We start from the raw sequence: 14295 nt of genomic DNA, 5'->3' as shown, positions 1-14295 counted from the left end.
TTCTATATACATTCGAATACTGTACACTTTTTTTAGGGGGTTTATAAATATACTGTACACATTTTCTCGATGCTGTTTGCGTCCATGCCGGACGCGTAGCAGGAGGGCCGTCCCGTTCTTTTAAATCGGATCCACCTTATCTCCTCCGGCGGTATGGTATTATTTTTTTTCTATTGTATCGATCTTATTTTTTTTAGAGAATATTCTATGGTATCGATCGAACCACCCGTCGTGGATCCTCGCTCGGCACACGCGAACCGTCGGGTCCACCCGGGCTGACCGGGCGTTGCTGCGAGAGAACGGCACCGTTATTTTATTAGCCGTTTATTAGCGCCCCCATGGCCCATGGCCGGCGCACCGGGAGCGCGAACACTGGCAGCGGCAGGCAGGCACCACCATGCTCGGCGCCGTCCTCCGGATGCGGCTCCGCGTGCTCCGCCGCCACCTCCGCCTCCGCCTCCACGGCCGCAGGCGGCGGCGGCGCTGTCGGTCCCGGAGAGGGGGCGGCGGCGCGGCGGGGGGCGAGGAGGAGGGGGTGCGCGAGCCGGTGCTGCTCGTGTCCGGGATGGGCGGGTCGGTGCTGCACGCGCGGCGGCGGTCCGACCCCAAGTTCGACCTCCGGGTCTGGGTGCGCATCCTCCTCGCCGACCTCGAGTTCAAGAAGTTCCTCTGGTCGCTCTACAACGCCAAAACCGGTGGGTTGTCCGTGGTCTCCAGCTGTTCGATGAAACGTTTCGTTGCACTGCTGGTGGTTGATTCATTGAGGTGGCTTCTCTCTGCTGGTGGTTTCTCGCGCAGGGTATGTGGAGTCGTTGGACGACGATGTGGAGATTGTGGTGCCGGGCGACGATCATGGCCTCTTCGCCATCGACGTTCTCGATCCTTCCTGGGTGAGTGAGCTTATGGTTGCTAGTTCAGTGAATGGAGTTCAATGGTAGATCTTTTCTTCCGTTCGTTCGATGAACTGTACACTGGCGATAGTTTTTTTTTTTTTGCCCCTTTCTGTGAGCATGGCCGGTGGGAGTTTTTTGGGGGCGATTCTTGTGACACTTGGTGTCTGTTAATTGGGGCAAATGGGAAGGGAGAAGAGGAAGTGGACATATAGAGATAGAGGGATCAGTGATGGATATCCGTTTCGTACTGTCGTATGGAGAGCTTTCTTGTCCTTTTACTTACTAGTGCTCTTGGAGAATAGATAACAGGATAGGGACAGGCATTTGGTACATATGGACTGCACATTGCATTTAGATTGTGGACCGACTAGGATGAAAAAAATGGATTTATGTGGACCATGGTTGCTTACCACAGGAAAAAAAATACTGAGCCGGAGCTATTATAGTCCATCAAATTTGTATTTATATTCTCTTAACTTCAAGGAATGAAGTCATGCTTTCGCTCATGAAATGTTCAGTCAAATGATCTATGCAGTATATGAGGAATCACTGGGCTAGAACTGGTAGCTGAAAATGGAGCATTGAGACAGTGATAATACATGCCAAGTTGCTAACGTACCTGCATGTCATATCAACAAGATTTGTGTTCGAACAATTAATCCATCGGTGAAACTGATGCTTATCCTACTTGATTGCTCTTGGTACTTAAACATTTTGACGTTGATTTCAGGTGGAATTAATTCCGTAACTGCTGAGTTCGAAACGAAAATAAACATTTTTTGTATTGTAGAAATATTGGAAAGGGAATTTGACTTAAAAATGGTATCTTAGCTGCTGATACCGAATGAGTTCACTTCAAGAATTCATGGGATGGCTAATCCCTCATAGAGGGTATTTAATCATGTAATTCAAATCATTATTCAAGAAGCGAATTCCCTTTCTGAATTAATTGCCGTCTCTGATTTAACCAGTTGTTGCAAAGAGCATAATTTTTGTGATCTGATTTGTGCCCCATCTCTCTTAACTTCAGTTTGTAGAGCTACTGCATCTGACTATGGTGTATCATTTCCATGATATGATTGATATGCTCCTTGACTGTGGATACGAGAAAGGAACAACACTATTTGGATATGGTTATGATTTTCGTCAAAGCAACAGGTACAATCCTCTAAATCAACACTTAAGTGGGTTCATTTGGATGCTATAATCAGTAGCATAAAAAGTGGCTTAGCCTAAAACATGTGAGAAATGAGATCGTCCACGACAAACGACCACCGCCGGTTGAAGCCTTGACCAGATTCCTAAGCAGCTACATCAACTCATTGCTGGCCGTCCAGGCGTACCCTCATGGAGATCATATCAAAGGAAAGATGGTGGCTGCGCCACTGCCCAGCAGGAAATTGTTATCATATGTACAGCAGGAAAAGCCACCAGCACTAAAATGGGAGGCACCGCCGGCCGGCTGGGCAGCGCTCAACATAGACGGGTCCTTCTCTGCTAAGAGCATCTCCAACAGCCGCGCAACGCGCCGCGCGCAAAAAACGCATTTGGCGCGCGCCGTTCGCCTGGTTTGGCGCGGCCGACAGCGGTGGCTTCAGCAGACGCGTCAAAATTGAGCGCGCGTGCGTAGCTCCAGCGGCCGCACTAAAATGCAGCGCGCGCTAAATATTGCGTACATTTTTTAATAAAACGATAAATAAAATTCATAGATAAAAAAAAGATACATAGATATTTTACATAGTTCCATAGCATAGATAGATAGAAAAACTACTACTAAATAGTGCAACGACATAAAAAAAAACTACTAGATGGTGCAACTACATACGCAACTACAGCCTACTCCCAGTCGTCATCGTCATCGCCGCCATCCTCGCTGGTCTGGTCCGAGGTATCGATCCACATGTCCAACCAACGGTCATCATCAGCCGAAAAGATCGACTGCCCACCATTTTGAACGATGTCGCCCTGCGATATCGCCAGAGCCTTTCGCCGACGCCTATCCAACCGCTCGTCGCGGCGCCTTTGCGTGTCCTCGCGGCGCCTTGCCCAGTAGGCTTGCTCGTAGGTGACGTCCTCCGGGTGGCGTCGGCGCCACTCCGCCATGGTCCGCTCGTCCTCATGGGCGACGAGGAGGCGGCGCTGCCGCTCAGCATGCTCCGCACGGTCTTGTGCCGTGCGAAGACGAGGCGGCGGGGCGACGTCCAGCGCCTGCTGGAGGGTGTGGACGTCGTGGAAGTTCTTCTGCGGGCGCGGCCTGCCTAGGCGCCACGCCGCGGCGTCGTACGCGCAGGCGGCCTCGTGCGCCGTCTCGAAGGTGCCGAGGCCGAGCCGGAGTTGGCCGGACCGTATCTCGGCGTAGAACCCGCCGTTGGGCGCTGGCGGACGCCGCGGTAGCCCGACGCTCCTCGGCGGCGCGGCGGCATGGTGGCGCGTCGATGGCGGGGCGCTGGAGCGGTGGCGCGCGTGGCAGCGGAAGCAACCGAGGAAGCGGTGGAGGCGCGCGTGGCAGCGGAAGAGGAAGAGAAGTGTGTGGAATAGACGCGTGGCGAGCGCCGCATTTTATAGGCGCGCCGGAAGCGGTACGCCAAAAATAGCGCGCGACCTGCCGCCTTTTCGCGCGCGCGCAAACTGTTCCCGTGCGCACGACTTTCCCGCCACCGCTGGAGCGCGCCGAAACGTCCCACGCGCGCTAAAAACTCGGTTTACCCCGCACGCGCGCTTTTTGGCACGGCTGTTGGAGATGCTCTAAAGAGGGGACTGCAGGAGCTGGCATGGTCCTCCGAGATGAACATGGAGATATTATTTTTTGTCTTGTCGTGAGCTAAGGCAGTGTGCATCACCGCTCGAGTCTGAACTTGCTGCATGTTCAGAAGGCGTCTCCCTCGCTACCCAGTGGTCTGAGCTGCCTTTTGTGATTCAAACGGACTGCGCGGAAGTGACAAAACTGATCGAGGGAGGTAATGGCAACCAGTCGAAGCATATGATGTTGATCCGTGAGATTAATTCGTGTCTTCAGGAACGTAGTGAATTCTTAGTTAAGCTTATGAGGCGAGAACAAAACGATGTTAGTCACTTTTTAACAAACTTTGCCAAATAAAGAAGCGCACTGCGGTGTAGCTTCGATCCGGTCCGAACGAGGTTCCGGACCTATGTAATGCAGACATGGCTGCAGCTTAATTAATGAATTCTCCTTTCCCTCGCAAAAAAAAGTTAAAGTATTCCGTGTCCATACATTGAAATATTGAGATGTATAAAAACCGTGTTGCCAAACTAGGCATAAACTATGCGTAAGGTGACTGGAAGTCTTTTCCGTTTCAGTTGATCAGAAACGAACGGCTTGGATTGACAATGAGTGACGATAAGGTAATAATCGTTTGGAGTCCGTCCACTCCAAACGAAGGTGTTACTTCAACCTCTTAGCCCAACGGAAAGAACCCCAGAACCCATACTATTTTTATTTTGGATATATATACATTGATCAGATACAAACAACACACTAAAAGCGCATGCACGTCTTGCTGTGCCGCTCTTCTTTTTATGCCCTATTTTTATGCGTTTACGATTCGCCGATAGTTGCTTCTTTTGTGGAGACTTAAGTCTTGTTGAGCTAGGCTCATTTCTCTTACTTTGTATCTTTGATATTTTTCTTTTTCTTTTCTTTTGCGAAAAAACGCATAGATCTAGGACGCTTGTAACGTCCACACGTGTGATGAGAGCAACACCCGCCCACACGCCCTATAACACACAGATTGCGCCACGTCATCGCATGCATGCATGTGGGAATCTTTTTAGATTTCCAGTTTTTTAAATGTTTTATCCCTTAAATGAAAAATCCGATTGAAGATCCATTTTCACTATTAAATCCATCGCGACGAGATCTTCGAAACTAGATCTCAATATGTTTCGATGATATTTTTTTGGGGAGTTAAAAGTTGTCATGTCTATTGCACATAAATTGTCATGGTGTTTATACCGAAGTTGCCATGATATGTTTCAGCTATTTTTTCTTCTACCTTCAAAAGTAATTTTTGACATATTATAAAACGAGAATGAAGAAACTAGACTTGCCATAAACCATAAACTAAAATTGCCATGATACATGCACTTAAAATTGCCATGGTTCATACAAAAATAATTTCCATGGTCAAAGTACTGGAATTGTCATGGTTAAAATACTAAAATTGCCATGATCTATAAACTAAGATTGCCACATGGTAACTTTAGTCTAAACACTATGGCAACTACAGTGTAAACATCATGGCAACTTTTGTTCAAAAAAATTTCATTGAAACATATCAACATGTGATCTAGTTTTGAAGATCTCGTCGAGACAGATTTAATGGTGAAAACGGATTTTTAATTAGGAGATAAAACATTTTTTAGCCGAAAACCAAAAAGATTCCCGCTGATGTCATCTGTTTTGACGTGGCAAAATGAATGGTAATGGAGGCGTTTGGGCCATGATGCTTCGTGCCACACGTGTTGGCGTTATCATTTGGGTAGATCTATTAATCAGCACACACCATTACAGAGCACCCCTCGAGAAAAGAAGAAATTACAACACAGTTCACAGGGAACTGGCCATCGTCTTCCACCCCAACGTGCTGATGGCGCGCCGCCGCTGCCCCTCGCAAACCAGAGTCAGGCTGACCTTGTAGTTCACGCGGACGAGAAGTCATCGAAGCACCGATCCTGCTGGATCATCGCCTTGGCCGAAAGATCGCCAAAGTTGACGCTGAAATCACATATCCATGTGCTCCTCCATACCGGGAACAACCATACCTAGAGCACCAAAGCTCAACGAATCCATGGATCCGAGAGCACACACCGTCGGAAGCTCCCCCCGACTCCGCCACAAGTGACATTGCCGGGATGGGGATGGAACTCCGGCAACATTATTCCTCCGCAACGCCGCCAAGAACTCCTACCCGTATCTTCATGCCAGAACCAAAGATCCGGGGCTCCCACACTCTCTCGTGGTCTTTGTTTTCATGAAATTTGGTGGAGAATGGAGGAGCGTTAGAAACGTTGTTTGGACTACGGCCATATGAAAGTAACATGTCAAAAGTTTGATGGCACGTATCTCCGCTATGCTCAACGCACGAACAAAACCACGTATCCTAGGGCCGGTGAAACTCATGCCGCGAGCATAATTGTTAAATGCGTCTAAGAAGAAGAAAACTGAAACATGAGGTGACATAGGGGGCTTCCCAGAGAGCTAAAGAGCATCTACAGCCGGGCGCCTCAAACAATCTCCCCCGGACGCATCCGATCAGTGACCAGATAGGAGAAAGAAGGAAAAACGTTATCCAACCGAACACCTCATATCATCCCTATACGTTCGGACTATCTGCGAATCCTCATATCCATCTCAAATATGTGGAGGATATGAGGGATCACGGACCACCACATTTGATGCCACCCCACCCCGGACCATCTTTTCTCTTTCTTTCTTTATTCTTTTCTTTTTCTCTCTTCATCTTCACCAATCACATGCACGTGACCAGACATGTGAGGAAGAAAATGAAAAGTGTGATTGTGCGGGCGAACAAATAGGGGCTCAAAGCGGACGCGTCCGGTCACTACCGGACGCGTCCGCGGGCGTTTAAGGGATCGAATTAGAGATACATGGCTGAAGATGCTCTAATATCTTATCTTTAGAGATACAAACAAGAATGTTGGGACGAGGCAAAAAAATTTTTTTTGATAAAGGCTTATCCACTAGCCTGAATCTTCGTTTTAAACACCGCGTAAGAAACTTGCCTGGGGCAGAGGCTTCCCCGTCCGCACATCAGCCTAGCTGTCGGAGAAGACGCTGCCAGGACGGGGATGAAGCCGGAGAAACTTATTTTGAAACGGTGGCTTCTCCACTGCCATGGACACAAATAAAAATACAGTAAAAGACAAAGCACAAAGAGCGCACAACGAGAGGAAACCGGGTAGATGCCGGAGCCGGCGATAGGAGGCAAGGGGACGGAGCGCTCCGTTCCCGTGGTGTTTGATGATGCGTGTGAGGTGACCAGATGCTCTGAAGGCGGACATTGCAGCGGCAACACCGATTCATGCTTGGGCGGCTGCCTCGGATTTCCCTTAAGATGTCCAGTTCAGCGAGATGTGGGTGCACCAAGCAACCAAGTCAATCCGCAGCAGCCATGGGCCATCGACCGTGCAGCCGCAGGAAGGCGGCGGTCATGATGGTCTTCCATCGGGCTTGGGCGCAAGGCTGAGTGGCCTCTGATTCTGGCATCTGCGGGACGACGGTGACTGGTCGGGTACTGCGGTTCGACCATCGATCTAGCGAAAACAATAATGTTCACCTGGATCAGTCAGATCTGCAGCCGGCGGCACGAAGCTGTTGTTGATTGTGGCCTGGAGCGTCGCGTCACTTCGGCGTTGGATCGTTCGCGGTCATGCTGCCACAGGCGAGGACGGTGGAGTTAGTGGCGTCACATGGTGGTGTCGTCTGATGCAGATCAACCATCAGCTGCCATTTGTGAGGATGATGCGGCGCCGCCGGAGAATCTCAGGATTTTGATGGTGCTGATGTTCTTTCCCCGTTAAAGGCTTCGTCATGGTGAGCGGCTCTTGCACGTATGCTGTTGCAGGGATTGCGTAAAGTGGAGGAGAAAACAAAGGATGACTTTGATTGGGTGGTACTTCTCGAGTACCCGGTCTCGAGTTCCAGGGTAAAAACCCTAGGTTCAACCCTAGTTGGTTGTACCTGACAATGGCGGCGTTCTTTGCATCGTTACCCTGATGAAGGCATTGTTTGGAGTTTGCTCGGACTTGATCTTCAGGGTGAAAACCCATGGTTTGACCTTTGGTGGTTGAATCCGGCGACGGCGGCGCTTGTGTGCCGTTCCCTTCCTGGAGGCGTCGCTTTTGAAGAACCTTTCTCGTATTCCTTGTGTTGTCAATAGATGATGGGTGCCGATGGTCACCACCGTATATTGTCGAATCGCTTCAGGAATTTTTCTTTTTATCACTCCGTCTGCCATAGCTTCGGTCTTGTATGACTTTGCTCCACGCGGACGTGATTATTTGTGTGTGTTAGTGTTGGCTGTGTGCATCCTAGCTATGCAGAGGCCGGGTGTTGTACTCATTATGATTGTATCCCTCGATGCTACATTATGAGTCAATAAAAAAATATCCTTTATCGAAAAAAAAGGAGGCAAGGGGACGGGGAAAGGCCGGTGGAGAAGCGGTCGTTACGTCTGATAAAAATAGTTATTATTTTTCTATTTTTTTTAGAAAGCGCAAAAGGATCTTTGCGTTCCATTGCATTGAAAAGATGAGAGAGTACAAGCCTTCTATGAGGGGTTTTTTTGCGGGTAAAATCTTTGTATTACTCAAATCTCAATGTCCTTACAATCAGCCTCGGCTAGCTCTAAAGAAACTGATGGGCCTGAGCCAACCCAGGTCATTGTTCTACCCTCTTGTCTAGCAAACTTTACTAAGCTATCGCTAACCTTATTTTGCATACGATTTATATGAATAATACATCAGGTGTCTAATTTCTTTAACTAAAGAAGAGTAGATCGATCTATCAATATCTATCGCTTGAATCAGCTTAACTGCAACAATGGAGTCCATCTCAATAATGATCGGCAAGTCGCTTCTCTGAATTGCAAAAGACAGGCCTTCCATGCAAGCACACAACTCAGCCTCAAGAATTTCTCGGCATGAAAAAAGCTCCCTACAAGCTGAGTAGATGACATTACCTCTATCATCTCGCAGCACCATCCCCGCACCAGCCGTACCATTTTCTGCAAAGGGCCCATCAGTATTCAGTTTCACCCAACCAGCCATAGGGGGACACCAATTGACAGGAGTGCTCTCAACTATTCGAACATGTGAATTTTTTAAGTGGCCTGTCATATGTAACTAAGGACTTCCCTTTGCTCGGATCAGAAGATAGATCAATTTTAAGTCCAACCAAGGAATCAAGGTAACTCACCAAAGACCTCCTGGACGCTTGAGGTTATAGTTACAAGAGCCCAACGTCCAATCAGTGGACATCCAAGGAGGCGGGCAACACTATTTTGCAGAAGTTTCCAGGCACATATGATATATTGATATACTACAACGTAATATATGCCCATGAAGTTTTTCACAATGTTCCACATGGTAGATAAATTTTGTACACAATTACCGGTACATCGCGTGCCCGTCTCTTCAAGGGAAAGGACCAAAATAACCGTTCCCTCGAAGAAATCGATGCCATATCTATCAGAGACTGGCCTGATCAGGGATCCTCTCTGGGGGCATGTCCATGATTTGCGATTTCGACACCCTACCCCGTGCGTTCTCACTTACGCCGAGCCATTTCTTGAGAAGCTTGAACACATTCTCATCACACAGCAGCCCTCGGTGGTCGGCCCTGACGCCTACCCTTTCTTTCGCTGGGAACCCATCAGCCTGTCAGCAAATATAGATGCATAGGTGCAGGGGAAGCTTGTAAATTCAATATTGTGAATGGCAAGGTTAGGCACAATAAGCCACGCTATCTGATAAAATCAGTTGTAAATAGATATGTTATCGTCCGACAAGGAACAGAAACACATTGCAGAATGTAAGATGATTTGTGCAACACAGGCGTAACCACCGTTGCCGGACCCCGTGTTAGAGGAGTATCAGCTAAAGTACAGCTTAGTGCACCAAAGCTTCTGCTTTTAAAACAGATACTCCCTTCGTCCCACAATATAAGATGTTTTTGCAACTAGATAGTTGGCATACTTCACTATGACAGAAAGAATGGTTACCGTGGCTGATTCGACAGGAACGGTGCAATCTCCATCCACATATGTGTATGTAGGCTGACAATAGGATAATCACATGTCATTACCATAAACAGACATTGCAAGATTCCAACAAGAACGTGTCAGACTTCAAGTAACGGAAGACAGTACCACTGTGCGGCACACTTCTGAGAGATCTCCAATTGGGGAGCTTTCAGAGCCATAGCTGTGCAAAAAAGGAAAGCCAGGAGGAATGAAACGCAGTACATTTGCTATCAGATTCATCAGCTTCTGAATTTATCTAAAAGAAAACAACTCTGTGTTATCGTTGCAGAAGGAAAAAAAATACTGAAATATAAGCTGATAGCACTTGTTTTGAAGCTTAAAGTCAACTACTGTGAAGCGAACATCAACAGGAAATTGCTTCATTCTTATTCAATCATATCAGCTACTGTATCGAAAGCTCCCAACTAATGAGCAACACTAGAGTTATAGTACCCTAACAATAATAATGAATCTCACGTACCCTAACAATAATGATGAATCTCACACTATCATTTCTAGAACAGTATAAAAAGTTAAAAACACACGATGTTAGTATTAATTGCCATCATAATACTTACCAAACATCATATGGTGTTTCATAAGATGTCCCATGTATACTATAAAAACTCACGGTATCTGGTAGTTCAGCATTCTCGAGAATACGGCGAGTCTCAGTAGCCCATTTGTAGATGGACATATTGAATGGTAGTGCAATTGTCTTCCCATTATAATTGAGCTACAGATAGAAAAAATAGAATGGAGTATCAAACAAGTAGCTGACTAAGAGTCAAAAAATACATTATATAGCTTCATGCAAGAGTTACATCAACTTCCACTTGTTAGAAAAAATTAATGGAAGGAAAAGTTTTTCCGAGAATAAAACAAGATAAAGTGGGAATGTCTGAATAGTTCATTACATTTATAGGTTAAACACGACATAACAATCAAAGGAAACATGCATAGTGCACTGCCACTACCACAAAGAATAAATTCATTTGTAGTGCATATTGTCCCTAAGACCCTGACTGTCGAAAGTAAAAAATATCTGGAATCTACAAATAATGTGTATACTATGAAATTAATGTACTGGACAATGTACATGTGATTTTCATGCGTATTACAATAAGTCTGTGTCTGGATGTTTCTTGTCTCTAGTAAATGAGCTTGCATGGCCAGTATACAACAAAAATGGCATTATTATATCAAAAACATGTAGAAGTGAGTATGAATACCTCATTATTTTGTAAAGCTTCTTCAAACAGAGAAACACAATCAGTTGCTTCATACAAAACTAGCTTTACTGTTCCATCCTTTTCAGGATTCTTTCGCCAAACCTGAACGATTGGTTTTTCCTTCCACTCAAAGTTTGGATTTGGCAGCATTTCGTAGATTGATGGGCACTCAACCAGCTACATAAAGTGAAGAGGCAGAGATTATTTTTAGATGGCATGGAATAGCTACTGTACAGTAGCAAACATTGATGAGTTCATGAAGCTTAGATGCAACATGGTCAAGAAATTACCAGTTGGTGCATCGCCCATCGAGAAACGAAAAAGAAACTTTCAAAACCATAAACAAACTGCAGTCCAGTTAGAAGAGAATCATTGATGCATCCTGGGGCACCTGCCAAGATATGAGAACTAATATGAGAAGTGTATCCTATCAAAGGTGAGAAGTGACAGAATATATCAATTGACTGAAAGTGCATTACCTTGAAATGGACAAGCAATGCAAATCCATTTATTGACATACTTCGAAAATATCTAGAAAAATGAAATGGAAAGATTTGAGAAACGAATTTTGGCTGCATAGGCAAAGTGGCATATCAAACAAGAAAACTCACATCATGATTCATAGACATGAAACAGCGTACTAGCAATCCTCCCATAGAATGGGAGATTATGTTTACTTTTTTCCCACCAGAGGCCTTGTAAGCCGTCTCAAGTTTTGCTCTCAAACCAGCCATTGCTTTGTCTATCCTGCCAGATAAAACCATCGTTACAGCACCTTGTGCTTGTGAAACAGAACATGTTTTAGGCTAAGCCACTTTTTATGCTACTGATTATAGCATCCAGATGAACCCACTTAAGTGTTGATTTAGAGGATTGTACCTGTTGCTTTGACGAAAATCATAACCATATCCAAATAGTGTTGTTCCTTTCTCGTATCCACAGTCAAGGAGCATATCAATCATATCATGGAAATGATACACCATAGTCAGATGCAGTAGCTCTACAAACTGAAGTTAAGAGAGATGGGGCACAAATCAGATCACAAAAATTATGCTCTTTGCAACAACTGGTTAAATCAGAGACGGCAATTAATTCAGAAACGGAATTCGCTTCTTGAATAATGATTTGAATTACATGATTAAATACCCTCTATGAGGGATTAGCCATCCCATGAATTCTTGAAGTGAACTCATTCGGTATCAGCAGCTAAGATACCATTTTTAAGTCAAATTCCCTTTCCAATATTTCTACAATACAAAAAATGTTTATTTTCGTTTCAAACTCAGCAGTTACGGAATTAATTCTACCTGAAATCAACGTCAAAATGTTTAAGTACCAAGAGCAATCAAGTAGGATAAGCATCAGTTTCACCGATGGATTAATTGTTCGAACACAAATCTTGTTGATATGACATGCAGGTACGTTAGCAACTTGGCATGTATTATCACTGTCTCAATGCTCCATTTTCAGCTACCAGTTCCAGCCCTGCGATTCCTCATATACTGCATAGATCATTTGACTGAACATTTCATGAGCGAAAGCATGGCTTCATTCCTTGAAGTTAAGAGAATATAAATACAAATTTGATGGACTATAATAGCTCCGGCTCACTATTTTTGTCCTGTGGTAAGCAATCGTGGTCCACATAAATCCAGATTTTCATCCTAGTCGGTTCACAATCTAAATGCAATTTACAGTCCATATGTACCAAATGCTTGTCCCTATCCTGTTATCCATTCTCCGAGAGCACTAGTAAGCTAAAAGGACAAGAAAGCTCTCCATACGACAGTACGAAACGGATATCCATCACTGATCCCTCTATCTCTATATGTCCACTTCCTCTTCTCCCTTCCCAATTGCCCCAATTAACAGACACCAAGTGTCACAAGAATCACCCCCAAAAAACTCCCACTGGCCATGCTCACAAAAAGGGGCAAAAAAAAAACCCTATAGCCAGCGTACAGTTCATCGAACGAACGGAAGAAAAGATCTACCATTGAACTCCATTCACTGAACTAGCAACCATAAGCCCACTCACCCAGGAAGGATCGAGAACGTCGATGGCGAACAGCCCATGATCGTCGTCCGGCACCACAATCTCCACATCGTCGTCCAACGATTCCACATACCCTGCGCAAGAAGCCACCAGAAGACACCTCGATCAAATCAACCACCCCCCGAGTGCACCGAAACGTTTCATCGAACAGCTGGGGAACACAGACAAGCCAAGCCACAACCCACCGGTTTGGGCGTTGTAGAGCGACCAGAGGTACTTCTTGAACTCGAGGTCGGCGAGGAGGATGCGCACCCAGACCCGGAGGTCGAACTTGGGGTCGGACCGCCGCCGCGCGTGCAGCACGGACCCGCCCATCCCGGACACGAGCAGCACCGGCTCGCGCGCCCCCTCCTCCTCGCCCCCCGCCGCGCCGCCGCCCCCTCTCCGGGACCGACAGCGCCGCAGCCGCCTGCGGCCGTGGAGGCGGAGGCGGAGGTGGCGGCGGAGCACGCGGAGCCGCATCCGGAGGACGGCGCCGAGCATGGTGGTGCCTGCCTGCCGCTGCCAGTGTTCGCGCTCCCGGTGCGCCGGCCATGGGCCATGGGGGCGCTAATAAACGGCTAATAAAATAACGGTGCCGTTCTCTCGCAGCAACGCCCGGTCAGCCCGGGTGGACTGGCAGGCGGGTGGTGGGACCAGCAACGGGCCGGATCCGACGGTTCGCGTGTGCCGAGCGAGGATCCACGACGGGTGGTTCGATCGATACCATAGAATATTCTCTAAAAAAAATAAGATCGATACAATAGAAAAAAAATAATACCATACCGCCGGAGGAGATAAGGTGGATCCGATTTAAAAGAACGGGACGGCCCTCCTGCTACGCGTCCGGCATGGACGCAAACAGCATCGAGAAAATGTGTACAGTATATTTATAAACCCCCTAAAAAAAGTGTACAGTATTCGAATGTATATAGAAAAATGTTGTATAAATTAATTCGATGGGGGATGATGTGCTATATATATTTTTTAGCACCAACTATATATATTTTTCATTTTTGTGAAACAACACACTCTTTTAGTACCTCCCAGAAACTGAGTTTGTGACCTACACATTGCGCTCTTGTTTTATCATTCGTTTTACGACCTCGTCAGCTTCACCACTCTTTTTCTTGGTGTAGGTTAAAGAGGTTCTACTCTTTAGGACACATCCACTAAAGTAGAACAAAGAAGATTCATATAAAAATCAAGGTAGAAACAATAAAAAAAATATAAACACAATCAAACATGCCTTTTGTATGTGACGCCCCCGTCTCGACCGTACACTAATCATGCACGAAAATGTGTACGACCAAGATCAGGGACTCACGGGAAGATATCACAACACAACTCTA

The 14295-nt window shown here is 46.3% G+C and overlaps 2 protein-coding genes across 6 annotated transcripts; one reads left to right on the top strand and one right to left on the bottom strand.

Annotated features, from left to right (window-relative positions):
- Positions 1-252: 252 nt before the first annotated feature.
- On the top strand, positions 253-8060 carry LOC109762085 (phospholipase A(1) LCAT3). 5 transcript variants are annotated; one of them, XR_012185070.1, is made up of 3 exons: positions 253-695; positions 799-1623; positions 1924-8060. XR_012185070.1 is itself a non-coding variant. In XM_073500529.1 (3 exons), exons 1-3 carry the CDS (start codon positions 398-400, stop codon positions 2098-2100), a joined length of 567 nt encoding a protein of 188 aa, XP_073356630.1. In that variant the 5' UTR covers positions 264-397; the 3' UTR covers positions 2101-8060. The 5 variants fall into 5 exon arrangements, 4 of the variants coding, with proteins under 4 accessions (XP_073356630.1, XP_073356631.1, XP_020176493.1 ...); XM_073500529.1 differs by having other exon boundaries at positions 264-695; positions 799-890; XM_073500530.1 differs by lacking the exon at positions 1924-8060 and adding an exon at positions 1624-1842 and having other exon boundaries at positions 266-695; positions 799-890.
- Positions 8061-8933: 873 nt separating this feature from the next.
- Positions 8934-13558, bottom strand: LOC109762087 (phospholipase A(1) LCAT3). The gene is made up of 11 exons (XM_073500528.1): positions 13150-13558; positions 12947-13038; positions 11788-11915; positions 11520-11655; positions 11388-11439; positions 11199-11299; positions 10909-11085; positions 10255-10412; positions 9803-9857; positions 9656-9709; positions 8934-9311 (listed from the first exon to the last, which is right to left on the bottom strand). Exons 1-11 carry the CDS (start codon positions 13445-13447, stop codon positions 9123-9125), a joined length of 1440 nt encoding a protein of 479 aa, XP_073356629.1. The 5' UTR covers positions 13448-13558; the 3' UTR covers positions 8934-9122.
- Positions 13559-14295: the final 737 nt, after the last annotated feature.

Source organism: Aegilops tauschii, chromosome 5, assembly GCF_002575655.3.
Source record: "Aegilops tauschii subsp. strangulata cultivar AL8/78 chromosome 5, Aet v6.0, whole genome shotgun sequence".
Lineage (NCBI taxonomy): Eukaryota > Viridiplantae > Streptophyta > Magnoliopsida > Poales > Poaceae > Aegilops > Aegilops tauschii.
This window is presented reverse-complemented; position numbering and strand designations above follow the sequence as displayed.

Excerpts from the sequence above, each read along its gene's own strand:
- LOC109762085 (XM_073500529.1), top strand. The coding sequence starts at position 398 with ATGCTCGGCGCCGTCCTCCGGATGCGGCTCCGCGTGCTCCGCCGCCAC. Across the intron at positions 696-798 it reads GCTCTACAACGCCAAAACCG|GGTATGTGGAGTCGTTGGAC; the intron begins GTGGGTTGTCCG and ends TTTCTCGCGCAG. Across the intron at positions 891-1,923 it reads ACGTTCTCGATCCTTCCTGG|TTTGTAGAGCTACTGCATCT; the intron begins GTGAGTGAGCTT and ends TCTTAACTTCAG.
- LOC109762087 (XM_073500528.1), bottom strand. The coding sequence starts at position 13,447 with ATGCTCGGCGCCGTCCTCCGGATGCGGCTCCGCGTGCTCCGCCGCCAC. Across the intron at positions 11,916-12,946 it reads ACGTTCTCGATCCTTCCTGG|TTTGTAGAGCTACTGCATCT; the intron begins GTGAGTGGGCTT and ends TCTTAACTTCAG. Across the intron at positions 9,858-10,254 it reads GAAACACCATATGATGTTTG|CTATGGCTCTGAAAGCTCCC; the intron begins GTAAGTATTATG and ends TTTTTTGCACAG.